General features: G+C 41.7%; 3 protein-coding genes across 6 annotated transcripts; 1 reads left to right on the forward strand and 2 right to left on the reverse strand.

The window, feature by feature from the left end:
* Positions 1-1925: 1925 nt before the first annotated feature.
* Positions 1926-4820, reverse strand: LOC101731254. 4 transcript variants are annotated; one of them, XM_018097903.2, is made up of 2 exons: positions 4741-4820; positions 1926-3107 (listed from the first exon to the last, which is right to left on the reverse strand). In XM_018097903.2, the coding sequence occupies exons 1-2, from the start codon at positions 4751-4753 to the stop codon at positions 2419-2421; spliced, it is 702 nt and encodes a 233-aa protein (XP_017953392.2). In that variant the 5' UTR covers positions 4754-4820; the 3' UTR covers positions 1926-2418. The 4 variants fall into 4 exon arrangements, with proteins under 4 accessions (XP_017953392.2, XP_004918717.2, XP_031750091.1 ...); XM_004918660.4 differs by having other exon boundaries at positions 4683-4769; XM_031894231.1 differs by lacking the exon at positions 4741-4820 and adding an exon at positions 4503-4575.
* On the forward strand, positions 4802-14496 carry ube2z (ubiquitin conjugating enzyme E2Z). The gene is given in 7 exon segments (NM_001007968.2): positions 4802-5088; positions 8020-8092; positions 8259-8446; positions 10446-10557; positions 10638-10750; positions 12305-12395; positions 13695-14496. Coding segments are annotated over 7 exon segments (942 nt in total). The 5' UTR covers positions 4802-4894; the 3' UTR covers positions 13866-14496.
* Positions 14497-18260: 3764 nt separating this feature from the next.
* snf8 (SNF8, ESCRT-II complex subunit) lies at positions 18261-24210 on the reverse strand. Its single transcript, NM_001011185.2, has 8 exons — positions 24137-24210; positions 22910-22960; positions 22341-22479; positions 20923-21027; positions 20458-20530; positions 20239-20380; positions 19276-19350; positions 18261-18867 (listed from the first exon to the last, which is right to left on the reverse strand). Exons 1-8 carry the CDS (start codon positions 24188-24190, stop codon positions 18733-18735), a joined length of 774 nt encoding a protein of 257 aa, NP_001011185.1. The 5' UTR covers positions 24191-24210; the 3' UTR covers positions 18261-18732.
* Between the last annotated feature and the right edge of the window lie 3624 nt (positions 24211-27834).

Raw genomic sequence — 27834 nt, forward strand, 5'->3', positions numbered from 1 at the left:
TAAAGGAACAGTAACACCGAAAAATGAAAGTGTTTTAAAGTAATTAAAATATAATGTAGTGTTGCCCTGCACTGGTACAACTGGGGTGTTTGCTTCTATAAACTATAGTTGTGTTTCTGAAGCAAAGCTGCTGTGTAGCCATGGGGGCAGCCAAAGAAAAAAAAAGCTCAGGTTACATAGCAGATAAGCTCTGTAGAACATCATTATTTTCTAGATAACTTATTTGTTATCTTCTATTTAACCTGTGCCAGTTTCAGTTGCCCCTTGCCCCTATTGCTACACAGCAGCTTGTTTATATAAACTTTAGCACTGTTTCTGAAACAAACAGATCAGTTTTACCAGTTCAGGGTAACGGTACATTATATTTTAATTACTTTCATTTTCCTTTCATTTTGTGGTGTTACTGTTCCTTTAACACTGTAACCCAACACTTTACTCTAAGAGATTTCATATACTGCTATATGCTGTCCTTGTATTTCTCAGAATGTTGTGCAACAAGTTTTTCAGCGCTGGCATGTCTGTTCTACATCTCCCATAATGCAATGTGCGGGCTTTGCTTACATGAATGTAGTGGGGGTAGATTTACAGTAAGCTCTTGTTTCTGCCATTAAACCTGTAATCATGCTGAACCCTCCATGTGTCCCACATCTGTCTGCCCATGTGTCTCACACCACCAAGGTGCATCAGTTTGGCCAACTCCCTACTTCCCCAATGGGCAGGTTTCATATTCTGCTCAAACGTAGCACAAAAGCTACAGATATAGGACCTTTTATCCAGAATGCTTGGGACCTGCAAATAGTATTGTAACGGAGCCACACACGCACACAACGATACATGCAGTGAGGGAGCTAACCAAATTTTTTGTGACCACCTAGATCAGGGGGTAAGCTGCCCGATATATATTGTTGTATATATTGTTGTGTGTGCGGCTTCGTTACAATACTATTTACTATAGTGTAAGGCAGTGAACCCCAACCAGTGGCTCACAAACAACATGTTGCTCCCCAAACCTTTGGATGTTGCTCCCAGTGGCCTCAAAGCAGGTAGTTATTTTTGAATTTCTGACTTAAGCCGGCCATGCACGTGCCGATATTATCGTATGAAACCTCGTTTCTGTGGATATTGGTTGTCTCGCCGAACAGCCAAGTTAAAAGATTTTGATTGGGCGCCATTAAAGGCACCTGAGTAAAATCTATGTTCAGGGCTGATTCACCAGGTGGAGGAAGAATTTCTATTGTTTCTACCTCCATATCTGATTCAGCCCTGAACGTCGGTGGAAAGTGGGAACAATCTTTCATGAGACAAGATCGGAATTGCTGTGTGTATGGCCACCTTTAGAGGCAAATTTTGGAATAAAGACAATGGGCACTGCCTCCTGTAGGCTGCCAGCTCACATTGGGCTACCAAAAAAAACAATCATAACCCTTTTGGGCACACCCTAGGAACTTTTTTCATGATTGTGTTGCTCCCTATCTTTTTTTTTATATATTTAAATGTTGCTCATTGGTATCATGGGTAAAAAAAAGTTGGGGACTCCTGGCGTAAGGGATTGCTGTCCGTGGGGAGTCACATTGCATTCTATATTTCTCCCAAAGGTGGCCTGTTATTCCCCTCACAGGTCCCTGTTCTCACCCACTGCAGAGGAACTTTGGGTACCGAGAAATATACTTTGCAGGGGGAGGTCACAGACATGAGTCCGATATGACACACTATACTCATTGCCCAGGTTAGTACTACATTGTGTCTCCATGGATGAGCACATTACATTAAATGACTTAGATCCCCCAGCAACATTTGTTAGGGGTAGCCAAGAGAGTCACTTTCCCAGTAAACCCATAGTGGGAGTTCTATCCTAAACTGTAAACTACAAGATTAATACTACACTACAGAACTAATGAAGTGTAACCTCACTAAGCAATTCAATATAGTGCAAACAAATAAACATCTTTTTATTATGAAACAAATATACACGTGGGCCTTATTTTCATTTAATCTGCAACTAAGACATGAATCAAGCTTATAAAAAAGGAAAGATAAGTTTTTCCCTTACTTCATAAGAAGAGTACTGGCAAATGTTGAAGTGCTTCTTGTCGATGAGGACAAATGCAATACACTTCCATCCAAAAAAAAAAAAAAAAAAGATTTGTTGATGTTAACTTATTTACAGCACACTATAACCACTTTTGCAACTCCCATTTTGTGGTTTCTGAGACCTTTGCAGTTTTAGATGGCTAATACCAGGATTTCGACTACTCTCCCTTACTTGAGCTAAATAAAACAGACTAGTGATTGCCAAATGATGCCACTGCACAGTCCAGCTCTGACTGGAGTAGCCTTCCCAGGAATCCTTACTATTGCTCGCTTGGAGCATGACCTGTTACTGCTGATTTTCCTTTATGCTTTAGTTAGATCTTTCTATCAGCCGATTCTTTGTTGCTCGGAAGACACGGCAAGGCTTTGTTGACTCGTTGATTCAGGGCTAGCCGTGCCGCTGCCCTCCTGCTCTTTCTCATGGTCACTTTCTGAACAGCCTGCTGACTCTGCTCTCTCTGGTTCTGTAAGTAACTTTTTAGTGCGACTCCTGAGCAGCCTGGGCACTGCTGGTTCAGTTGCACTTGGCCCCTCAGCTTCCGTGCAGGAATCTGGGAGACTGATGTGCCGCCCTTGAAGGTTTCTGGGGATGAGTAGCGTTCGTTTGCATGTTTTTTCCCCTGTGCTCCCATCAATCGTATACAGGTCCAACCAGCCGGCCACCTGTTTCTTACAAGTCTCCTTATTTTGCATTTTTAACTCTTTAATGTACTGCTTCATTTTCTGTATCCGGTACTTCTGATTGTTGGCTATCCTTTGCAAGTTTCTGATTTTATTTTTAAGTTCTATAGTAACAAGACAGGCGTCTGTATTGTCTGAGGAGTAGCAGTGGTCAATGTGATCCATAGTGCAGGCCTCTGCTTCTTCTTCATCATTCTGCTCCTCTAGTTCAATATACACACATGCCGGTGCTTCACAGGCCCAGACTCCAACAACTTGGTTTCCCGGATTATCCATTTTATAGCGTGAAATACACAAGAGAGGACATTCAGCTGCAGAGAAGGACCCAGGGGAACCTGACAAAAGAAAAAACAAAACGTGTTAAGGAGCCGCACACAACACAGAAACCCCTAATATCCCTATCACTGTAATCTGTTCCTTCCAAAAGTATGAATAAATACCATTTTTATATGCTGAAATCCAGCTGCAAAACAGTTCTTCCCTTTCTGCATCATTTGAAACCCTGGCAGGGGAGGAGGGACTAAAACACTGATGTTACGAATTTTAACAACTTCTCTGCAGCTTACAGACAGCATGCTGGAACTACATAACCCACAATACATTGCACTGGGATGTAAGTTGTTTACAAATAAAGTATGCCGAGTCACTCATCTCCAAGAAGACTACCAGCTTGAGGAGCATGTCAGCCACCAACATCTCCTTGCATGTTGTCTGGAACATGTTATCACCAGGCATGGCCCAGACAACATGGAATGAGATGTTGGGAACATGTTTTCACCAAAAACCGTACAGACCCAAATGTCCATCAAAGGAGATGAACGCATATAAACAAAAACACTGGACACCGATAGGTTGAAATATTGAATAAACAAGAACACTGGACACTGATAGGTAGAAATATTGGATAAGCAAGAACACTGGACACTGATAGGTTGAAATATTGAATAAACAAGAACACTGGACACTGATAGGTAGAAATATTGAATAAACAAGAACACTGGACACTGATAGGTTGAAATATTGAATAAACAAGAACACTGGACACTGATAGGTTGAAATATTGAATAAACAAGAACACTGGACACTGATAGGTAGAAATATTGGATAAGCAAGAACACTGGACACTGATAGGTTGAAATATTGGATAAGCAAGAACACTGGACACTGATAGGTTGAAATATTGGATAAGCAAGAACACTGGACACTGATAGGTTGAAATATTGGATAAGCAAGAACACAGGACACTGATTGGGCTTGGGCTTGGGAAGGAAAGCATAGGCCTGGGGGGGGGGGGCTATAAAACAGGAGTGACTATAAAAATAAGACAGAATTAATGTTAGTTTGTAAGACTTTTGTTCATACTATTGTATATCTGTGTGTCTTCTCCTGTATTTAGAGTCCTGATGGTACTTAAGAGAAGATTGTCTCCCCCCCCCCAGTAAATGACCTTTCACTGTGCAGCTTGCCTGTTCTATGACTGCCCTACAGAGCTCGAACATTTTGTATGGAAACCAACTCCTAGTTATGAGATCACTGAAATACGTCTGGGCAGTTGGTCAGCTTTAAAACAAGGTCTTTTGTAGAGACAGAAAAGTATTAGACAGTCATGTAACTTGTATGTATTTTCCTATCCACCAAGGGTCTGGGCGTTCGGAGACATGACCACACAAACCAACAAAATGGCTACTTACAGCCTAGGCACCGACAGTTCCTGAGTGAGGGATACACACCAATAGGATAAGCCGGCTCACAGTTTGTGAGTGAGGGATACACACCAATAGGATAAGCCGGCTCACAGTGTGTGAGTGAGGGATACACACCAATAGGATAAGCCGGCTCACAGTGTGTGAGTGAGGGATACACACCAATAGGATAAGCCGGCTCACAGTGTGTGAGTGAGGGATACACACCAATAGGATAAGCCGGCTCACAGTTTCCGCAGGAAGAACCCCTCTCACTCTTACTCACTAATACGCTGCATTAGACGTGCCCTCTAGTTTTGGTAATCCACAACTTCCGGTGGAAATACGCAGACACTCTGGTTGTTGTCTCTATGTTGGCTGTACTCTCTCTTCCCCGTAGTCTTGTTCCTCTGGAGTCCCGGAAGTAAGTGAGAAGCGGAATGGCGGAAAGTCCAGCGGCTGAAGCGATTATCCTCCCAGGAGCTGCGGCAGGTGGGGGTGTCCTTCCTCATCTGAGCGGGCTCCAAGCGCCTGGGACATCTCCTCTGACAACCTCCTCGGTGTGGGACCCGACAGCCAGCGCCGACTGGGATAACGAGAGGGCATCTAATCAGTGCGTGCTGCGGATAAAGAGGTGACACTCGGAGGAGCTTTTATCTCAAGACGGACATGTCTTTAGGAATAACTTCCGGGACATTTGTATTGATTGTGTGCGCTGTGCTTTATGGTCATGGGGTTTGTAGGTGCTACACAGGCAGAACTGGTACTATAGGATGGCAGGGGCCACATCTGGGGGGGGGGAGCATATCTGTCAGGGGACTCACAGGCAGAACTGGTACTGTAGGATGGCAGGGGCCACATCTGGGGGGGGGGGGGGGCATATCTGTCAGGGGACTCACAGGCAGAACTGGTACTGTAGGATGGCAGGGGCCACATCTGGGGGGGAGCATATCTGTCAGGGGACTCACAGACAGAGCTGGTACTGTAGGATGGCAGGGGCCACATCTGGGGGGGAGCATATCTGTCAGGGGACTCACAGACAGAGCTGGTACTGTAAGATGGCAGGGGCCACATCTGGGGGGGGCATATCAGTCAGGGGACTCACAGGTAGAACTGGTACTGTAGGATGGCAGGGGCCACATCTGGGGGGGAGCATATCTGTCAGGGGGTTCACAGGCAGAACTGGTACTGTAGGATGGCAGGGGCCACATCTGGGGGGGGCATATCTGTCAGGGGGTTCACAGGCAGAACTGGTACTGTAGGATGGCAGGGGCCACATCTGGGGGGGGGGCATATCTGTCAGGGGGTTCACAGGCAGAACTGGTACTGTAGGATGGCAGGGGCCACATCTGGGGGGGGAGCATATCTGTCAGGGGACTCACAGGCAGAACTGGTACTGTAGGATGGCAGGGGCCACATCTGGGGGGGGGGGTGCATATCTGTCAGGGGACTCACAGGCAGAACTGGTACTGTAGGATGGCAGGGGCCACATCTGGGGGGGGAGCATATCTGTCAGGGGACTCACAGGCAGAACTGGTACTGTAGGATGGCAGGGGCCACATCTGGGGGGGGAGCATATCTGTCAGGGGACTCACAGGCAGAACTGGTACTGTAGGATGGCAGGGGCCACATCTGGGGGTGGGGGGGGGCATATCTGTCAGGGGACTCACAGGCAGAACTGGTACTGTAGGATGGCAGGGGCCACATCTGTGGGGGGAGCATATCTGTCTGGGGACTCACAGGCAGAACTGGCAATGTAGGATGGCAGGGGCCACATCTGGGGGGGGGGGGGGGGCATATCTGTCAGGGGACTCACAGGCAGAACTAGCAATGTAGGATGGCAGGGGCCACATCTGGGGGTGGGGGGCATATCAGTCAGGGGACTCACAGGCAGAACTGGCAATGTAGGATGGCAGGGGCCACATCTGGGGGTGGGGGGAGCATATCTGTCAGGGGACTCACAGGCAGAACTGGCAATGTAGGATGGCAGGGGCCACATCTGGGGGTGGGGGGCATATCAGTCAGGGGGTTCACAGACAGATCTGGCAATTTAGGATGGCAGGGGCCACATCTGGTGGGGAGCATATCGGTCGGGGTTCACAGGCAGAACTGGCAATGTAGGATGGCAGGGGCCACATCTGGGGGTGGGGAGCATATCTGTCAGGGGACTCACAGGCAGAACTGGTACTGTAGGATGGCAGGGGCCACATCTGGGGGTGGGGTGCATATCTGTCAGGGGACTCACAGGCAGAACTGGTACTGTAGGATGGCAGGGGCCACATCTGGGGGTGGGGAGCATATCTGTCAGGGGACTCACAGGCAGAGCTGGTACTGTAGGATGGCAGGGGCCACATCTGGGGGTGGGGTGCATATCTGTCAGGGAGTTCACAGGTAGAACTGGCAATGTAGGTTGGCAGGGGCCACTTCTGGGGCTGGGGGGCATATCAATCAGGGTATTGGTACATGTGAAGTGACCAATGATCCCAACCAATATCTATGTACTTTGCCCATCACTTGGTTCATCAATCATTGCAGGTTTGAAAATATCAAAAAGCAACAACCACCATGGGGCATATGATCTCTCTCGAAACTCCACAGGGGTCACAAATTTTTTTGAAAAGTAAAAAAGACTTTTTTTCAAAGTTACATTAAAACATCTCCAATGACCCTAGGTGTTTTATGCCTTAGGGCAGTGGTGCCCAAAAGGTAGATTGCGGTCTACCAGTAGATCACTTTAAAGTTTCTGGTAAACTTCGAGGTGCAATGCAGTGGGATGACATCCTGCCGCATCATTCCCCCCCCCCAGCATACTGGGGCTTTTGAGTGCTGCTGCTCAAGCCATCCGTCTTTGTAGTTTCATTCCAGTGTAGCAGATTGTCCCCACCAAGCCACTGTATATATTTGCTCCCACTTAATATATGTTTCTGTGTGCAGACTACAAAGTGAGCCATGAAGAAGGGAAACTGCTACAATCCTTTCACATTAAACTTGAAGTTGGCACTGCATTTATATATTGCTATGTGTATTTGTTAAACATCGATTGATACTTTCTCTTGCTTATTGCTCCAAATGATAGACTTCACACTATTATAACTGTAGTAGATCTCATGACGGAGGCCCGGTGGGAAGAGTAGATCACAGGGTAGCAATCTGGGCCCCCCTGCCTTAGGGGCACTTAGTTATGGGCAGCTGTTGAGAAGCTAAGTTTAGGGGTTGTGGGAAATCATCAGAGCATCAGTAGAAATAGAGGGCTGATTAGTAACCAATTCTAAATCAGAAGGCGCAGTTTTATATGATGCCATGTAATATATTCCTATTAGCATGGTATCATGAGATATATACACACACATATACATTTTATAATTTTTGGCATTCACAGGTTGACTCAGTAGATAGACTCATGGATCGTATGATTCAGAACCGGTTGTGAAACAGGGAACTCCCTTGGATATAAAGCGTTCTCTTTGTTTCGCAATCCTGTGTTCGTTTTACTTTCGTTTCATGTTATTCAGCTGTGCTTTAATAAACCCTGCTAATCTCTTCCTTCCTTTCTATTTTGTTTTAGGGATATTATGTCCATTTATAAAGAGCCGCCCCCTGGTATGTTTGTGGTGCCAGATCCTCATGACATGACAAAGGTAGTGTTTTTTAGAACTAAATACTAAGTACTGTCTGATAGATGCCGACAGTAGTAACGTGTATGTGTTTGAATAAAACCAGTGTGAATCCCAGTAAATGACCATTTTGAATAGATTGCTTGCTAGCTGTGTGTCAGTGAGGTTTTCTGTTTTTTTTTTTTTTCAGATCCATGCACTCATCACAGGCCCGTTTGATACACCTTATGAAGGTGGTTTCTTCTTGTTCCTGTTCCGGTGTCCCCCAGACTACCCAATACACCCACCTCGGGTTAAATTGATGACAACAGGGAATAATACTGTGAGATTTAACCCCAATTTCTACCGCAATGGCAAAGTCTGCCTGAGTATTCTAGGGTAAGTGCTGAAAGAAAACATTTTAGTAAAGGTTTAATTCACATATATTGGGGAAAATAAAATAGGAATGAAATTAAAAGGATAGTGAGACTTTCCTTATTTAGTAAGAAAGTGTCTCGATACCTATGATAAGCCACCCTGTGCTTTTTTATTTTGCCTTCTTCCTTCCCACAGTGGGGTTGTGTCCTGATGGGGGGGCTCTTGGGGGTGTTGCTCACCTTTAAATTAACTTATTAACTTATGTTGTGGAAAGTGCTGTTCTGAAACAATTTGCAATTGGTCTTCAGTTATTATTATTTGTGTTTTTTTAAGTTTTTTAGCTTTATATTCAGCAGCTAGTTTGTAATTTTAGCAGTGATATAGTTGCTAGGGTCCAAGCAACCAGGCAGTGGTTTGAAAGAGATGGACAGCTGGAAAGAGTCAGAGGAGGAAGGCAAATAATAAAAAAATGTTGCAAAATAAAAAATGAAGAGCAATTGAAAAGTTGCTAAGAACTTCAAGTGAACCATCTTTTATTGCCCATCACTAATTCTCTACACAATGGAGCTTGTTGCTGTGTCCTTGGTGGCGTATTAAAGGCATAGTGACACCCCTGCTAAATGTGGAAAAGGGTTACTATCCTTTTAAATTCTGCTTTGATGAAGTTAAAGGGACAGTAACACCAAAAAATAGTGTTTTAAAGTAATTAAAATATAATGTGCTGTTGCCCTGCACTGGTAAAACTGTTGTGTTTGCTTCAGCACGCTACTATAGTTTATATAAATACCCTGCTGTGTAGCCCCGGGGGCAGCCATTCCTGCACTGGTACAGCTGGGGTGTTTGCTACAGAAACCCTACTATAGTTTATATAAATACCCCGCTGTGTAGCCCCGGGGGCAGCCATTCCTGCACTGGTACAGCTGGGGTGTTTGCTACAGGAACCCTACTATAGTTTATATAAATACCCCGCTGTGTAGCCCCGGGGGCAGCCATTCCTGCACTGGTACAGCTGGGGTGTTTGCTACAGAAACCCTACTATAGTTTATATAAATACCCCGCTGTGTAGCCCCGGGGGCAGTCATTCCTGCACTGGTACAGCTGGGGTGTTTGCTACAGAAACCCTACTGTAGTTTATATAAATACCCCGCTGTGTAGCCCTGGGGCAGCCATTCCTGCACTGGTACAGCTGGGGTGTTTGCTACAGAAACCCTACTATAGTTTATATAAATACCCCGCTGTGTAGCCCCGGGGGCAGCCATTCCTGCACTGGTACAGCTGGGGTGTTTGCTATAGAAACCCTACTATAGTTTATATAAATACCCCGCTGTGTAGCCCCGGGGGCAGCCATTCCTGCACTGGTACAGCTGGGGTGTTTGCTATAGAAACCCTACTATAGTTTATATAAATACCCTGCTGTGTAGCCCCGGGGGCAGCCATTCCTGCACTGGTACAGCTGGGGTGTTTGCTACAGAAACCCTACTATAGTTTATATAAATACCCCGCTGTGTAGCCCCGGGGGCAGCCATTCCTGCACTGGTACAGCTGGGGTGTTTGCTACAGAAACCCTACTATAGTTTATATAAATACCCTGCTGTGTAGCCCCGGGGGCAGCCATTCCTGCACTGGTACATCTGGGGTGTTTGCTACAGGAACCCTACTATAGTTTATATAATTAGGCTGGGGGCAGCCATTCAAGTTGCATATAACAGATAAGCTCTGTAGAATATAATGGGATTCTTCAGAGCTTATCTGTTCTCTGCTATGTATCCTGTGCTTGAATGGCTGCCCCCATGGCTACACAGCAGCATATTTGTATAAATTATAGTAGAGTTCCTGAAGAAACACACCAGTTTTACCAGTACACAGCAACAGTGCAGTATATTTCCATTAATTGAACACACTTTAATTTTTTTTGATGTTACTGTTCCTTTAATGCACCGTTGAACCAACAGTTCTTCAAATTAGTTGCATGGATTCTCTTTTTACATGGATAAAATCATTATATTAATTGGCATTGCAGAACTTGGACAGGACCTGCATGGAGTCCAGCTCAGAGTCTCTCTTCAGTGCTCATATCAATCCAGTCTCTTATGACCGAGAATCCCTATCACAACGAACCCGGCTTTGAGCAGGTAAAAGCTTTTGTTTCAGTGCAGTGGAATTGAAGGTTTGCATAGTGATGGCTGACTGAATATTTAATGTTTATTTTAAGGAGAGACACTCTGGCGATAGCAAGAACTACAATGAGTGCATTCGACACGAGACCATTCGGGTAGCGGTGTGTGAGATGCTGGAGGGCAAGTGCCAATGCCCTGATGCATTAAGGTATGTTGTGGGTGGCTGAGGGGCAGTTCTACTTTAGTGACTGCTTGCTGCTGACAAAACTCTGCCCACAATTCACCCAAACACCACCTACTCACTCCAGTAAGCTCCCCCTCTTTTGCAATATGTAGATAGCCCTCTGCCATGGGACTTCTGACTGCAGAACCTCCCTGATGGTTGCCCTGGATAGTGATATGGTGTAACCTCTGCATTCACATGGGAATTAAGGTTTAGGGAGAATTAGCCTTCCCAATAAGAGACCAACTGGCATATATATAAGTATATAGCTAAAAGCTGTCCCTTGAAAAGCCATATATTAGTAGGTTCCCCTACCCTCCTCCCCTGACTTCACATGTGATCCAGTATACTGCATAACCAACCCTATCAGGCAAAAGTCTTAACTGACTCTCCAGTTTATCATATGGGTCACTTTTGCATTTTTATCTGGCATTTTGCAGTTGGAATTTACAGGTATTATTAATCACTTACATTAGTCCCTGCCCCTGTTTAATCAGGAACCAGTTAATCTGCCTAATTGTATTATCCTTTGTATTGATCTATTTATAGAGTTATAAACCTGTGTAATTATAGGGTTTGTACATCCTATGGTTAATCTGCATGAAAGGTATATTTATAATCTACACGTTTGTGCGATATTGCACTGTGCAGGTTTTGGGCAGTTTGCCTCTCAGAGTAGCTTCACTTCTGCTATGATAAATATTTCAATTTATTCTCTCTCATATGAGATAGGAGGGTAAAACTGGGATGCAAAATGGCATGCTTTTTATTACCCACAATGCAGCAGGGTTCCCAGAGATCTAGTATAATTGTCTGCACGTGCTCTAAATTGTTTCTGCCCCAACTTGCCCACGATGCACCAATATGGAAGCAAATCGGCATGTGTTTTAGTAAACTAGTTGAGTTACTGCACGTGTTTTTTTTCCCCTGCATTTGTATCAGGGGCAGCGCTTCCAGAACATGAGCTTAATAAAGGTATGGGACCTGTCATCCAGAATGCTCGGGACCTGGGGTTTTCTGGATTAGGGGTCTTTCCTTAATTTGGATCTCCATGCCTTAAGTCTACTTTTATTAAATAAACCCAATAGGATTGTTTCACCCAAAGTCTATGGGAGCATTCTTGTAATTTGGAGCTTTCTGGATAATGGGTTTTTGGATAACGGATCCCATACCTGTAATGGTATTTGTGTCTGATTCACTTGCAGTTTGATCAGCTTTGGCTATTGAACAAAACCCACTAATGGAACCCTGGAATTGGTGTCCGGGCCAGGGTCCTTCTGGGTAAAGAAGCATGTATGGATGCACGTGTGCCATGTGTTAGTGAGCTACAGCACATCTACATCTATAGATATTAACTGTTAATGTACCCTGTGAGTGGGAAATGCATACCATCCAAGGAACAGGCTCTTCCAGCTCTCTTCTCTATGTTATAGTAGTTACAATGAACTGTTTTTGTATTGTTAAGTATTGTTGGTAGCCAATAAAAGGACCTACAATGACAATCTGTGGTTTCTCTCTCTCTCTCTCTCTCTCTTATAGGAGTGTTATGGAGAAATCATTTATGGAATATTATGACTTTTATGAAGCAGTTTGCAAAGATAGATTTCACCTACAAGGGCAAAACATGCAGGTAATTTCTTCTGGCCCTGTAATTCTGTTGCACAGGGATGTGGTATTACAAATTTGCCTTATTTGCCTTCCTCTTTTGCCAATTGCCAGCTTTTCAGTAGGAGGGTCACAGACCCCAGTAGGCAAAATTAAACTACTGCACCAAGACTATAATTTTATTGTTATTACTGCTTGGTTGTTAGCGTAAATAAGACTTTAACAACCAGATTGCTGTGGAAATACCAAGCTTGAGAGTTGCTGAACAAAAAGCTAAATAACTGAAATATAGCTATTGCAAGCTTGGGAAGGGGTTGGAGGGGGCTGGGGATGGGTTAGAGTTTAGTTCTCCTTTAAATGTACCTGTTGTAGCTTTTTGCTCTGGGCCTGGGGTTTTCCAGATGAGGGATCTTTCAGTAATTTGGATCTCCATACCTTAAGTCTACTGAAAAATCATTTAAACGTGAAATAAACCCAATAGGATTGTTTTGTCCCCAATAAGGATTAATTATATCTTAGTTGGGATCAAGTACAGGTACTGTTTTATTATTACAGAGAAAAGGGAATCATTTAACCATGAAATAAACCCAATAGGGCTGTTCTGCCCCCAATAAGGGGTAATTATATCTTAGTTGGGATCAAGTACACGTACTGTTTTATTATTACAGAGAAAAGGGAATCATTTAACCATTAAATAAACCCAATAGGGCTGTTCTGCCCCCAATAAGGGGTAATTATATCTTAGTTGGGATCAAGTACAGGTACTGTTTTATTATTACAGAGAAAAGGGAATCATTTAACCATGAAATAAACCCAATAGGGCTGTTCTGCCCCCAATAAGGGGTAATTATATCTTAGTTGGGATCAAGTACAGGTACTGTTTTATTATTACAGAGAAAAGGGGAATCATTTAACCATTAAATAAACCCAATAGGGCTGTTCTGCCCCCAATAAGGGGTAATTATATCTTAGTTGGGATCAAGTACAGGTACTGTTTTATTATTACAGAGAAAAGGGGAATCATTTAACCATTAAATAAACCCAATAGGGCTGTTCTGCCCCCAATAAGGGGTAATTATATCTTAGTTTGGATCAAATACAGGTACTGTACATTAGAATTATATGTTTATAATGGAGTCTATGGGAGATGGACCTTTCCATAGTCTAGAACTTTCTGGATAAAGTGCTACATTTTGAGATAGTACAGTTACAAACCGCAGCACTCGTTACATTCTGGCGCAGTTTAGCCTCAATAAAGCAAATTAGCCCTGTTTTCTGTTTTTAAAGTACCTCTTGTCAGACTTTGTATATGCTGCACTTTCAGGATCCATTTGGTGAGAAGCGAGGCCACTTTGATTATCAGTCTTTGCTGAGCCGCCTTCAGACCATTCACCAGCGAGTGAGGGAGAAGCACCGGAAAGAGACTGTGGATATAGACTCTGATTCGAGCTCCTCAGAGACAGAAACTGACACACAGGGAAGCTCAAATCCTTAAGTGGATGGGAATGTAACTGTGTAGCGCTTGGTGTGTCGTCACTTCAGACTGTTATGTTAGCCGAGTATCATGGATTGTGTTTGACAAGAAAGGACCTTGCTGACACCTCGCCTCTTTGCCTTGGATGCTGTATGGATGCAGTGTCAAGTAATCACTCTAATTACTAAGGAGCAAATGGGAAAAGCTTTTATGGAATGGATTCCGAATCATGGAGCGTTTGGATTTCTCGCCAGGGCAGCACTTTGTTACAATGTATGATTTTCTCTCCTCTTTGCAGAATAGTCATGTATTGGTCCCGATGAGCCAAAGAGTCTTGACAATAGGAGAGCAGAATTCAGCCACGTGATCTCAAGCACATGCGAAATGCCATTTTTTATTTTTCAGATTTGACAGAAGCCACTACTTTTTAATTGTTTTGTTTTTTGTTTTTTTTTGTTCACCCCACAAAGAAATGCACTTTGTCTTTTGCCTTCTGGGCTTTGTCTGTGTAGATGTTGTACATATGTTTGCTAGGGGAATAAACCAAGGCTTCTTAGATAAGTTCTTAGCACCCCCCACCCACTAATATCAGGGTCCCTTAATAGGTGTTAATTTATGAAGAGCAAATATAATCTGTAAATACAAAAAAAAAAAGGATCCTGTACCTTTAAATACTATGCACCAATTATACCAATTTTTTTAAAAGCTCTTGGTGCTTGTTTTTTCCTTACCACTGAATTCCCAGCTGCTGTTCATTGTCCCATCTGCGCTGTACCACTTATCTGTAACATACCTACAATTAGAGTGGGCTTTCCACTCAGCATACAGCCCTGTATGCTTGGAGCTGGCAGTGTATAAAAGGATGTCTGTGCTCCCTGCCCTAATGCAGCCCCAAGGGGACCCTATAGGCTATTTTCAGTCTTCATTTATACCATAAAATTGCTTATGGACCTGGCCTCACACAGGTTTCTGCAATTCTGTATGTGAGATATGGGGGCGAGAGCCATCTGAAGCATTAAAGGTTTTATATTCTAAAAGAATACAAAGTGATTTTGGATCAGAAGCATTGATTTTATCTCAGGTCCTTTTTTTTTTACCATAAGTATCATTGTTTTGATTACAATGTATTAATGTGGAAAAGTAGATCAAAGTGAATCGGCTTCACAGACACTGCGGTCCTTTGTGCTGGCGACACCGGTTATGCTTTGTCCCAAACATAAAGGGTTAAATCATTTGGGTGGCCCAGCTCTAAAGCATTACATGCCTGCAGCATAGAGGCAGGGCAGCTAATATGTGATTGACAGCTCAGATTTTTAATTACAATTACTTTAACTTTCCATTCAGCACTTTCTAGCTATCACCTAGATGGCAAATGCTCAAGATTTTGGGGAGATACAAAGCTTGTCTTAATAACAGTGTTCACAAAATGGCGCCAGCCTGCTGGTTGTGACTAAATTCCAAGCCTGAAGAGGAAAAAAATTAAATAATTTATATAGTGTAAGCAAAAGTTTATTTTGCTCAACCAACATGATATAAAAGAATTTGGAATTATTTCTTAGGGTGACTCAGTTTTTAAAGTAGACCCGCTTAAAGAGAAACCAAAATCCCATGGGAAAGCTTTGGGCGACACACTGGCAGCACCACAGGTCACAGCTGGACTGGTCCCTAGTTACAGTCTGTGGCCTCTTTGTGATTGGGGCACATAATTATTTATAGGGAGGTGGCCCAGACCTAGAGGATAATGAGAAGTGGTTGTGGGGGAGTATTGCTAGAATTCAGACTGTAAAGGAGTGCTGTAGCTGTGAAGTTGTACAGCAGTTTTATCCAGTGCTACAAGTATGTAAACAGAACTGTATGTCCCCTTTATTACAGATTTAATTAATACTCTCTAGTTATCTGTATTTTAAAATGACACATTGATTTGCTTGCTCTGGCTGCTCAGTCCCTTTCTTCCTTTTTTATTTGCTCTACCTGCACACAAGTGTTGCTCTGCCATTGGGTCACATCTAATCATTTGTCCCAATTGCTTTTTGGCTGAGATGCAGAAGCTTACTTTTACATCTCTGTATGTTGGTATGCAGGTGTTGTCAAGAACTCTTTGTGACTGTTCCCCCAATATGGATATACAGGGGGAACTTATTCAACTTTTTCTTTATCTGTCTGCCATCTAAAGGCAGGAGATAGCCAGGGTGAAGAGGCATTTAGCATGCTGACATTAATGGAACCATCGCAGATTTCTCATTAGTTATAGGGGAGTAGATTTGCGGCATTTGTTGCCAGGACTGTTTCTGGATCTAAATAGAGACATATTACCAACTGTGGCTTTATCCTAAATGGCTTGAACCTTGTTATTTTGATGATGCTGTCCTCTTAAGGTGGCTATACATGGGCAGATTAAAGCTGCAGATTTGGGGTTCTTCAGACCAAAATGCCGTATTGGGCTCTCACAGGCAATTTTCACAGATGGGAAAATCAAGCCTGTCCAACATATGCTTGATTTTTGGCCAAATATCCGTTCATTGTAATGTGATTGTTTGACCCTAGGGCCATATGATCCGATTAGATCGATATCACCCACTTTAGGTGGGCATATCGGGGGCCAGGTCTGCTTGTTTGGCAACCTTGACAAATGTGTATGGCCTTTAGATATGGCTCAGAATCAGAGACGGGTTTTTGTATCAGCTGATTTTGCCCACTACAAAAGATATAGTCCAAATGCCAGGTGCCCTTGCAACACTAACTAGATTAACAAAGAATATTTAATATTGTGCCTAACAATATTCCTTAAAGCATTTTTAGCGCCACACTCTTCTCAGGGAATGCTGCTGTTAGCTATTTCTAGTCTGTCTGCTGCTACATAGAAACTAGTACTGGAGAACAACCTCCTAGGAAATTATAGTTGTTTTTCTGCTTCCCTAGAAAATAAGAAAACATCCTGCTAATCATGTCTTCGAGCATGCCCCACCCAATTTAGGTTTCTAAATATAAATACATATGAGTGAGATTATTGTGTGGATAAAGCTTTAGTTGTGTTGCGCTGTTATAATTGGTACAGCTCAGAAAGAACAATGGAGGATGGCAGCAACCACAGCTGGTAGCTCCAGTGGCTATAAAATGCTTCTTTATTCTGTGTTTCTCATTACATAATTCATCAAAGGTAGCCATGATTATTAAATAGAAAACTTGTGCTTTGTCATTACAGTATTAAAACAAAAAAGAAACCCAAAGGAAGAGGCGGATGAAGAGTTGCCCACTAGTTTACAGTCTGTGTAAATGTTGAATGGGGTACTCTATCCTGGTTCTCTCCCTGACAAAAACAGGAATTTATATGCTACTTATAAACTGTGGAGTTAAATTTTTGCAGAAATTAATTGTATTGATCATTTTAAAGGTGTATAGGGCTTAACCGATCTTGCTCACATTCAGCTTGTATCTGGGTTAATGATGCGGCTGTGCTAAGTACTAACATACAGGTTAGGGAATTAGTGCAATGATATGTGCTTGTTGCCTAAAGTCTCCATGCATAGGGGATGTTGATTCTTTCCCCACAAACTGGCAATTAAAAGGGAAAATATACCCCCTTTTTGACTTAAGCTCATTCAGCTTAGGTAGAAAAGGTGCATAAACACTATGAACTGTCAGAAATAAATCTAAGTGTATTTTTATTCTGATTCTACAGATTGAAAGGAAATCATGGTATCTTCTACAAGTAATTATCCACCATCCCTGAAACACACAATGCAAGCCCAACTGAATAAGTCAGAAAGGGGAGGGTTAGATTTTTTTCTCTAATACCCTTCAGTGCACACTTGATATTTTATGCAAAAATGATTTCTTGTCTGCTTATGCCTTTGCTCTTCATTTTGCAGCTCAGCTTAATCACTTCCCTGCAGAGTCCTAGTTGCTGCCACAGCTCCCCTACGTTTTAGTGGAACCAAGTGCTCGCCTGGGTCAGGTATAAGGGATCAGGTTGGTCACTACCATGTACCTGTAACACCAGGCTGAGGTGTGCAGTGAATACTAGTGATTCACCTTGCCTTGATTAATACACAGGATTCTGTTAAACAGCTAAGCTCTTAGAGATGAGTGCCGTGGTACAATGTGTGGTTTCTATGTGTATGAGGATTGCCTTTCTGTGCATTGAAGAGAAGAATGTGTATCTGCAATTGACTATGTAATTATCTTTTTGCATATATAGTTTTGTAATAAAGCAATTTGAGTTTCTCAATCATACCAAAACCCTGAAAGGAATATCTGTTTATCTTATTTTATAAAAATGTCTTATTTCCATTAGTAGTTCACAGTATTAAATGGAATTTGGGGAATGTTATTGTGATATTCCTAGTAACAAATATACAATTGGTAGTTGAAGTTACTCACTGCCATAAAGGGTTCAATTAAAGATACTGGCCGCAGTTTATATTACAAGGTTTTTATTCCAGAAAGAGTAGCAATGACTAAACCAGAACCGTAACACCAGTTGCTCTTCAAATTCCAAATACTGGATTTGCCCAAATCCTTGGTGGGCTCCTGATGTAGCCTAGGTTTGGGGGTATTGTAGTCCTGCTAATCCAACAGCAATCCCACCATGCACTGAGGCTAGGATCTGAACCTTTTACGAGGCTCTGTCATTATCACAGGACGTTTGTCATGTAGTCAGTCAGTATGCTTCTGTTTTTGCACCATATCTCCTTAAATTCACCAGGTGCGTACAATAAGGGGAAACTGTGAAGGAGGAGAGGAAAGAAGAAGCTAAAGATCTGCATAGGAAACTAGAAGCTATGAAATTCTCCAGTCCTTCAAGATGACTGATTTTCCCAAAGAGGCCTTTTGTAGGCAGAAGATTCCTGTGTAATAAAGGTGTCTTCAGTAAACGGCTCACAGCATATCAAGAAGGTCCTCCGTTCTCGTCCATATTAATTTGTTGGGCATAAAGTGCAGTAAAGAGAGCTGGCAGCCAGTACTGGGCTTCACCTTGAGCCTGAGAGTCTATCCAAGCCAAGCCTTCCTTTAGTAAGTGTTCCTAGATTGGTACAAAAAAACATGCTGAAATACCCCCAAATTACCCCTCCTTTTTTTAATAAAGTATGTTAAGGCAATTAAGATCAGCTTTACGCCCAGTGATATATTTTAGTTGTTTTGCTGGCTTCTTCCTTAATCTTTATTTCTTCCAACACCTTTATCTAAAAGGAATCCATTAACTTTGAAATGATTTTCCCAACAGATCTATGGGCTGACACAGCCTTCTCTCTGAAGGGGTGATTGTGAAAAAAATACTAACATTTGAGCTTTACAGCCCACTATACACAGCATATCTTGCAAATAAATTTGGAGCTTCTCCCACACATGTACATACCGAAATGTCATGCACCCTGTGCTACTCATTTCCCAGCATTAATGCTCTGTGAAGATATGGCAGTATAATACTCACCAGAACATGTTTGGCTCTTTCGGTTTCCCAATTTAAACTTGATTTAATTTCATTTACTGTTACAAATCCTTTTTTCTGCAGAAGAAATAAATAGATAAGTAAAAAAAAAAAATCTTTCAAATGGGGGTCACTGACCCCAGCAGCCAAAAAATATTGCTCTGTGAGGCTATGGTTTTACGGTCACTTTTTATAACCTATTTTTCTATTCTGATCCTCTCCTATTCATATACCAATCTCTCATGTAAACCGCCCCCTGGTTGCTAAGGTAATTTGAACCCTACCTACTCAATAGTTGCTGAAATTCCAAACTGGAGAGGTGTAAATAATTCAAAAACCACAAATAATAAATTACAAATAATTCTCTACGTCATATTACAGCCAAGAATGCACCACATATATCCATCAGCCTTAGGTGTGCTAAATCTCAAATACAGTAACTCATTCTATCCAACTGTGTTTAGTTCTGTGTCCTCAAAAATCTCCTTTAGGACCATGGCCCACAGGGAGAGTAGTCACCCACAGTTAATCTCTGATACTACGGGCGACTCATCTTCCCAAAATACCTTTCCACCGGCAATAAAGTGAATAGCCGTGGGAAGGCATAAGTGTTGCACAAAGTTTCCTGCAGGAGAACGCTTTGACTCGTATGCATTCCCATGGGCGATTCACTTTATTGCTGTGGGAAGGCATTTTGGGGAGATTAGTTGCCAGTGGTAGCTGAGATTAACCGTGGGCGAATAGTCACCCCATGGGCCATGGCCCTTAGACACATTTAGGAAACCGTATAAAATATCCATTACCACTTCATCTGCCCTTATCTGTATTTAAACAACATACCACACTCTGTGTTGAAGTGCTTCTCTTCTAGAATAAGTCTAAGCCCAGCAAAGGCTATGTCAGAGAGATGTGGGGTAATTATTACCTTTCAAGGCACATGTGGGGGAATACATTGTTGGTACTTACCTCTGCTAACTGCAATACTACTGTGTGATCCATGTTTAGCTCAGCAGGAACTGACTGGACTAAATAAGAACCTCCAACAGGGATGATGCCAAATCCATTACCAAGTACTTTTAGCTTTTTAATTGCCCGAATGATATCATCCCTGAAAAAGAACATATGCTCAGCTCATTGCAGTTTAGTGCAGGTTGCCTCTTGATTATCAGATATCATGGTACTCACTGACTAACGTCCTGTGCAAGTTTCCCTCTGCCTTTCAGTACATGCTGATGGAGCTCAGCCAGGGTAATCAGACCTAGACAGAAACTACTAAGGTTAGTGTTGGGTAACCGGTGGCCAGCTACCTGTTGCTAAACAAGATAAGATGAGACTTGATTTGGGACATATATGGCTCAGCATCTGCTCCAGGTCTACTAAGTCATACACACACCCTTTCATTTCTATGGAAATGCCTATGCTGGCAGGTCACACATTGTTGCTCAAAAATACACAAGCCAGCATTTTAACATTATAATCACCTGACCTGGGACATTATAAAAATGTTAATTTTAATTGTATGCCCAATTTACTCTGCCCATGAAAATGTACTTGCACCTTTGACTCAGCAATAGTCCAGCCTTTAGCCCAGGTCAGGATGGCTGACAGCTGGCCATCCCATGGTTTAACATAATCCTTATTTGCACTGACCTCCATTGTGGTGTTTTAGAGCCAGACACACTTCAATTATCTGAACCCCGAGTTCGTAATAAAAGTCTCCAACGCCCAGCATTTCTGACCAGAATCCTTTGCCAGCTGTAAAGTCAGACAGCAAGATGTTACTGGAATATGCCTCTCACTGGGACAATATGATGCACAGGTATGGAATCTGTTATCTGGAAACCCATTATCTAGAAAGTTCCAAATTAGGGAAAGGTCATCTCCCATAGAATCCATTATAAGCAAATAATTCTAATTTTTGAAAATGATTCCCTTTTCTCTGTAATAATAAAACAGTACCTTGTACTTGATCCCAACTAAGATATAAGTAATCCCTATTGGAAGCAGAAAAAATCCTATTGGGTTTATTTAATGGTTAAATGATTCCCTTTTCTCTATAATAATAAAACAGTACCTGTACTTGATCCCAACTAAGATATAATTACCCCTTATTGGGGGCAGAACAGCCCTATTGGGTTTATTTAATGGTTAAATGATTCCCTTTTCTCTGTAATAATAAAACAGTACCTGTACTTGATCCCAACTAAGATATAATTACCCCTCATTGGGGCAGAACAGCCCTATTGGGTTTATTTCATGGCTAAATGATTCCCTTTTCTCTGTAATAATAAAACAGTACCTGTACTTGATCCCAACTAAGATATAATTACCCCTTATTGGGGGCAGAACAGCCCTATTGGGTTTATTTAATGGTTAAATGATTCCCTTTTCTCTGTAATAATAAAACAGTACCTGTACTTGATCCCAACTAAGATATAATTACCCCTTATTGGGGGCAGAACAGTCCTATTGGGTTTATTTAATGGTTAAATGATTCCCTTTTCTCTGTAATAATAAAACAGTACCTGTACTTGATCCCAACTAAGATATAATTACCCCTTATTGGGGCAGAACAGCCCTATTGGGTTTATTTAATGGTTAAATGATTCCCTTTTCTCTGTAATAATAAAACAGTACCTGTACTTGATCCCAACTAAGATATAATTACCCCTTATTGGGGGCAGAACAGCCCTATTGGGTTTATTTAATGGTTAAATGATTCCCTTTTCTCTGTAATAATAAAACAGTACCTGTACTTGATCCCAAATAAGATATAATTACTCCTTATTGGAAGCAGAAAAAATCCTATTGGGTTTAATTGATATTTAAGTGATTTTTCAGTAGCCTTAAGGTATGGAGATCCATATTATGGAAAGACCCGTTATATGGAAAGCCCCAGGTCCCAAGCATACTGGATAACAGGTCCCATATCTGTACTGATAAGAGACTAACTATATATATATATATATATATATATATATATATATATATATATATATATATATATATATATATATATATATATATATATATATATATATATATAACACAAAGACTGAGCATCTTACAGGCAAGAGGATCCACACCAATCGTAGCACACATATCCTGGAACTGGACTCTGAACTGAGGGTTTTTACGGATCTCTTGCTTGTGCTTACTGGCAAACTCTTCCAAATTGGTTTTGAACATTTCCAACTGCTTGGACATCTGAGAAAGAACAGGGTTAGATTCTATATTACCGGTATATATATATAATGTCTTTACTATTCCAGAAGGCTATGAGGGACTAATTCCTGTATGCACTGCACATATTATTCATAAGGATAGGGGTGCCTATGCCCCTTCAAGCTTCATAACTGCCCTTGGGACCTATTTAAAAAAGGCAGAAATAGGAAAATCAAATACTCTCCTAATCTGTGTAGAAAGACCACATTTGTTTTTTGTAATCCCTAATCTAATCACATCACGTGATGACAGTAGAAGTCAATGAGGCCAAGGGCAATGTCTGTAGTGCCAGGAGTGAAAGTCTGACCATCAAGGTACAGGAGATGTAGAACAACAGTTTTTTAGTATTCAGTATAAAGAAATGCTTGCAATGGCCTCATGAGATGAGCACTAAGGCCTTGAATGGACCCACCTGAAGCAGCTGATCTTCAGCAAGAACCGTTCCTCGCTCCTTGTACTTGGCCTGAAATGAAAGTCAAAGGCATTTAAGCAAAGAGTCTTCAGACTCATCAAGTGACTTCAAGTGAAGTTACTGAGCCCACAGTAACCTTTGAACCTTTCAGTGCCCATCCGGGTCACCTACACCTCCTAAGCCCCCTCAACCCCCAGCACAGATCTGTATGGAGAGCACATATGCAGTGTCCCTGGGCTAAATCATCTTGTACATCAGCATAGGGGCTAGGGCTGGGCGATATACCGTTTAATACAGAATACCGGTGTGTTTTTTTTTTTTTTAAAACTATATTCATTTTTCAGATACCGCAATACCGGGGTGTCAGGGTACTCACCCGTGCGGCCCGGTCTCACCCGCGTCAAAGCGCACGTACATGTCAAAGCGTACACGTCCGTGACGCGCTGACGGCGCCGGTTCTGCGCATGCATGGGGGGTATTTAAAGCTATCAAACGCCTCCTCCTGTGCTATGTTGTCTGCGGCCTTGCCTGGGAAACTAAGCCTGCCTGATTTACCTTACGACTTTCTGTTGCCGATCCTTCGCTTGCCTGACTCTGATTTTCAATACTACAGTAATTATTCTCTAATTTATTGGGAAATGGGGTTAACACCTTATCATGTATGGAAAAAAAAAATACCGTCAAATACCGTGATATAAATTTTTGGTCATACCGCCCAGCTCTAATAGGGGTGCTGTCATTAACAGAGCGAGGCAAACTGCACCTCTCATCTAGGGTTACTTCCACAGCAGGCACATAACAATGTAGTGCATAATACACTTCCCTGAAGCTCTCTGCCATATCCTAGAAGGCTATATAGTGAGCCTCAGTGCTGAATAAGCATATGCTTCCAGCTCTTCCCATACCTGCTGGGATGCTTCTTGGGGGGTGATGGGAGATGTAGTTCTGCAGAGAGCTTAATGCCCAAACCTGCCTGGCCATGGAATAGGTGTGCTATATGAGTAAGGAGGGAACACTTCAGGGCATGGAACCTCTAACTTGTCACTTTCTAGCTGTTTAACAGCAAAGTCAGCCATTATCAGTGGGGGACACTGGGAGTTGTAGTACTGCATAACCTAGGGTGAAGTTTCCCAGTTCTAAGGTAAGTTTACAAACCAGAAGTAGAAAAGTATAATCAAAGCACAGGTACAGGGAAAATTCCACCCCAAACTCTAATTCTGTATTCACCTCCGCCAGTTTCTTCTTGGCTATAGCCCCCGCTCCCACCCCTCTTCGGTGCATGGTTGATGCCAAAAACCGGCACTTCCGCAGTCGCAACACGTCAGAACAGACAGACTGGCGTTAGTCGTCACATTAGTGCGCCGAAGTATCACGGCTTCCAATAGCCCCGCCCCCTCCGGCTTCATGTAAAGGAGAGGCCATTTGGGTTACAGACAGAGTTTAGGTTTATGACGAGTGTAGTTGATTTGAGGCTGTCACTTCTATTAGATAATTTAATAAAAACGTATGTGTTAGTGTTTCCACACAATAGGGAGGATGCAATGAGACAAGTTGTTAACAGCTATGGCTGCTGGCACCATGCTCAGTATAGGGGTAATCAGTAAAGTTTAGAAAAAAAAAAAAATTGCAGATATTTCACTGTTTCTTAAAAGTTGAGTATGAAATGAAAGATGATTTTCTCACACAACTATTTTTATTTTGCTATTTTTGCATTTGGACTGTGTTGATGTGCACTTGGAGCCTATGGAGTGTCTGGCTTCTGTGCAAATATTGATTATGAAAGTTACCCAAATAAAATAAAATAGATGGTTCTGTATTGGCCTCTATGGGAAATTCTTCTATTAGAATGTAAAAGGGAAAAGATGTTGCTAATGAGTAATGGTTAGAAAAAAAGGAACATTTTTTTTTATGGTGAGATGGAAAATAAAAACTTGGTAAAGTATTTTACCATATAGTAGTAATTTGCCCATTTTTGCATGTTAAAATCAGGCTATGGAAGCCTATAAAGGCCAAACAAATATGCCCAGAGCTTTTCAATTCCCTTAAGTTATGGGGTCTTTTTTAGGGGTACGTGCGTAAAAAAAAAATACATACGAACTACATAACCCACAATGCATTGCACTGGGATGTTCCTTTCCTTGTTGACATCAAGGGGCACATTTACTAATCCACGAACGTCCGAAAAGCGTCTGAATGCGTTTTTTTCGTAATGATCGGTATTTTGCAACTTTTTCGAGCGCTCAATACGAAAGTCGCGACAATTCGTACTCGTACTGACTATGAAAAAGTTGCGACAATTCACAAAATTTGTAATGGCAATGAAAAAGTCAAGACAATTCATGAAAGTCGTAATGGCTATGAAAAAGTCGCAAAAAATAAGAAAAAGTCGCAAAATGTTCGTTTTCCAATCCAAATTTTTCCCATTCGGATTCGTGGATTAGTAAATCAGCCCCCAAGTGTAGGGAATTGTGGGATTGGGAGGATGCAGGCTGAGGACAGGCGACTACTGTTGTCATTTTATATGAGTCTCAAAGTAGCCAGCCAGGTCAGCAGGGGAACAGCGGGCGGGGCTTAGGGAACTGTTCCAAACCATATTATTATTAAAAATCATGAAAAGGCTGCATATTTTTACTTTTCAAGTTGTGTTTGGGTGGAGTTTCCCTTTAAATACCTGTGTTACAAATGTAATCTTTATTAAGCCCCAGAATATCTGAAAATAAATGAAATGCTCCACTGTGATCCTTGTGTAATCCATGTGCTTTTTATACTATTATTATCAACTGCAGGTCTTTTAATTTTTTTCCAGGAAATCAAATGAGTCCTTAAGATATGAGGGGCATACAGCAGGTCGAAATATACCCGGGGTCCCCATTGGGTTATATTTGTAAGGGCTGAAACATGTTAGGAGCGCCCAGTGGCTCTCCTTTCCTCAACATCCAAAATGGTGGTGCCCATGGCAGCCACGTGGAATGTGGCGCTGGAGCGGTGATATCATCACATTGCACTTGGTGCAAAAATTCTAAATAAATAGAATCCCAAAACCTGGCTTCAATGCTCGAATGCTGTGAAGTTCCTGACTTTCTGCTTTGTTCTTGACTACATTGATTGCCTGAATTCGATCAAAAGACCTACTTTACCCCTTGGATACTGCACACTGGACTTTTTGAACTCCGTTTCCTCTTTGATCTTGCCTTCAACCCCGGTAAGGGCTATCGGGACCTGACAAAATGGCAGCCTTGAATATTTATATACACTATTTATATTTTGGGATCTCTACATGCCACATAGTTGGATAATTCCATTCATATTGGGTAAGATGATATTCAGGAACATATGACATTCATTTTTATTATATTTTTTACTTTTTGTGAATTGCATTTCTTTAATTGCGGAAAATCCCTAATCTCTAATGGTTGTAAATGGGCCCCATTGTGCTGTACACATGACTTTTGTGTTAATATGTGTATTTTGTTAACAATTTTGGATTATACAATAAAAATCAAAATGCAGCTTTTACATTCAGTTGAAATATCTACTTTTTTTGTTGTGCGGCATATTTTGGAATTTATCATAATTTTCCTAAAAGTATGGTTATTTCTGATGCAGTGTTTTATAAAGTCTCTTTTTGCTTGGCACGTTAGGAATATTCATAAAACTATACATATTTGGTATTGGCATGCTTGGGAGATATAGCACACCGACGGCACAAATGGGTTTTCATGAGGGCAGCAGTGTAAAATTAACAGCCTAGTTCTATAAAGTGATACTGTCAAGGTCTTTTATGGTATACTTTTTATTTCTAAATTACAATGTTTACATAGCAAATAATTCACTCTGCCATTTAAACTTTTACTCTTGAACCAACAAATGTATCTGTTTAGCTGTAATATTGGTGTGTAGGCGCCATCTCAGTGCATTGAGCTTTCAGAAGGAGCCAGCGCTACACATTAGAACTGCTTTCAGCTAACCTATTGTTTCTCCTACTCCCATGTAACTGGAGGAGTCCCAAGCCGGACTTGGATTTCTTACTATTAAGTGCTATTCTGATACCTATTGAAAGCTGCTATCTTGCTATGTATAGTGGCCAGAAAATGTGATTGATATTACTTTATATTATACTATAGTTTTATTATTATAATATAATAATAGTTTTTACTTTCTGTTACTGTACATATTATCCTGAAAATGTGATTGGACACCAAAGCAGTTTATATAAAGACTTTTGTTTGAACTTTTGTTCCCTTCTACCTAGTTCTACCTATGTTGACATGTCTGCTACTCAACGTGCTCTTTTTCTTGACATTTACACCTTTTATATTGTATTTCATCTCCTATGGAGACTATTCCTTATTATCCCCTCTATCTAATGTTTAAATACAACTTCCATAACTACTTATCTTCTTTTGTCCGTCTGTCTCAAGCTTTTAATTTGATATTACATTTATTATATTGCTACTTTTGTCTTCCTTCTCCTGGTCTGACCTTATACCCTGTATAGTCAAAAATAAGTAGAAATGTGGCTGTGTAGCCCCTCATTCCCAAACCAATGGTGAGGCCACTCTACTCTTCTGGGAAGGCTTCCACTAGATATTGGAAGTTGCTAAAATAGGAAAGAGAGTTCCTCAGTCATTTAGTAAGGGGCAGATTTAGCAAAATGTGAGTTTAGAGCTTAATACACAGAAACTCACTCACCTATTCATTCCTATCAGATTTTTAGAAGCATATTTATCAATTGGAGAAAGTTACACTCACCATTTGATATATACACTTCTAAATCTCTCAGAGGAATGAATTAGAGAGTTTCTATGCATTAAGCTGTAAACTAACATTTTAATAAATCTGCCCCTGTTCTCTTGCATCTGCCAAACCCAGTATTCCATTAGACTGCCCGATGATTAAATGTTATTTATCAGTGCAGAGAAAGT

The sequence above is a fragment of the Xenopus tropicalis genome, chromosome 10 (genome assembly GCF_000004195.4).
Source record: "Xenopus tropicalis strain Nigerian chromosome 10, UCB_Xtro_10.0, whole genome shotgun sequence".
NCBI lineage: Eukaryota > Metazoa > Chordata > Amphibia > Anura > Pipidae > Xenopus > Xenopus tropicalis.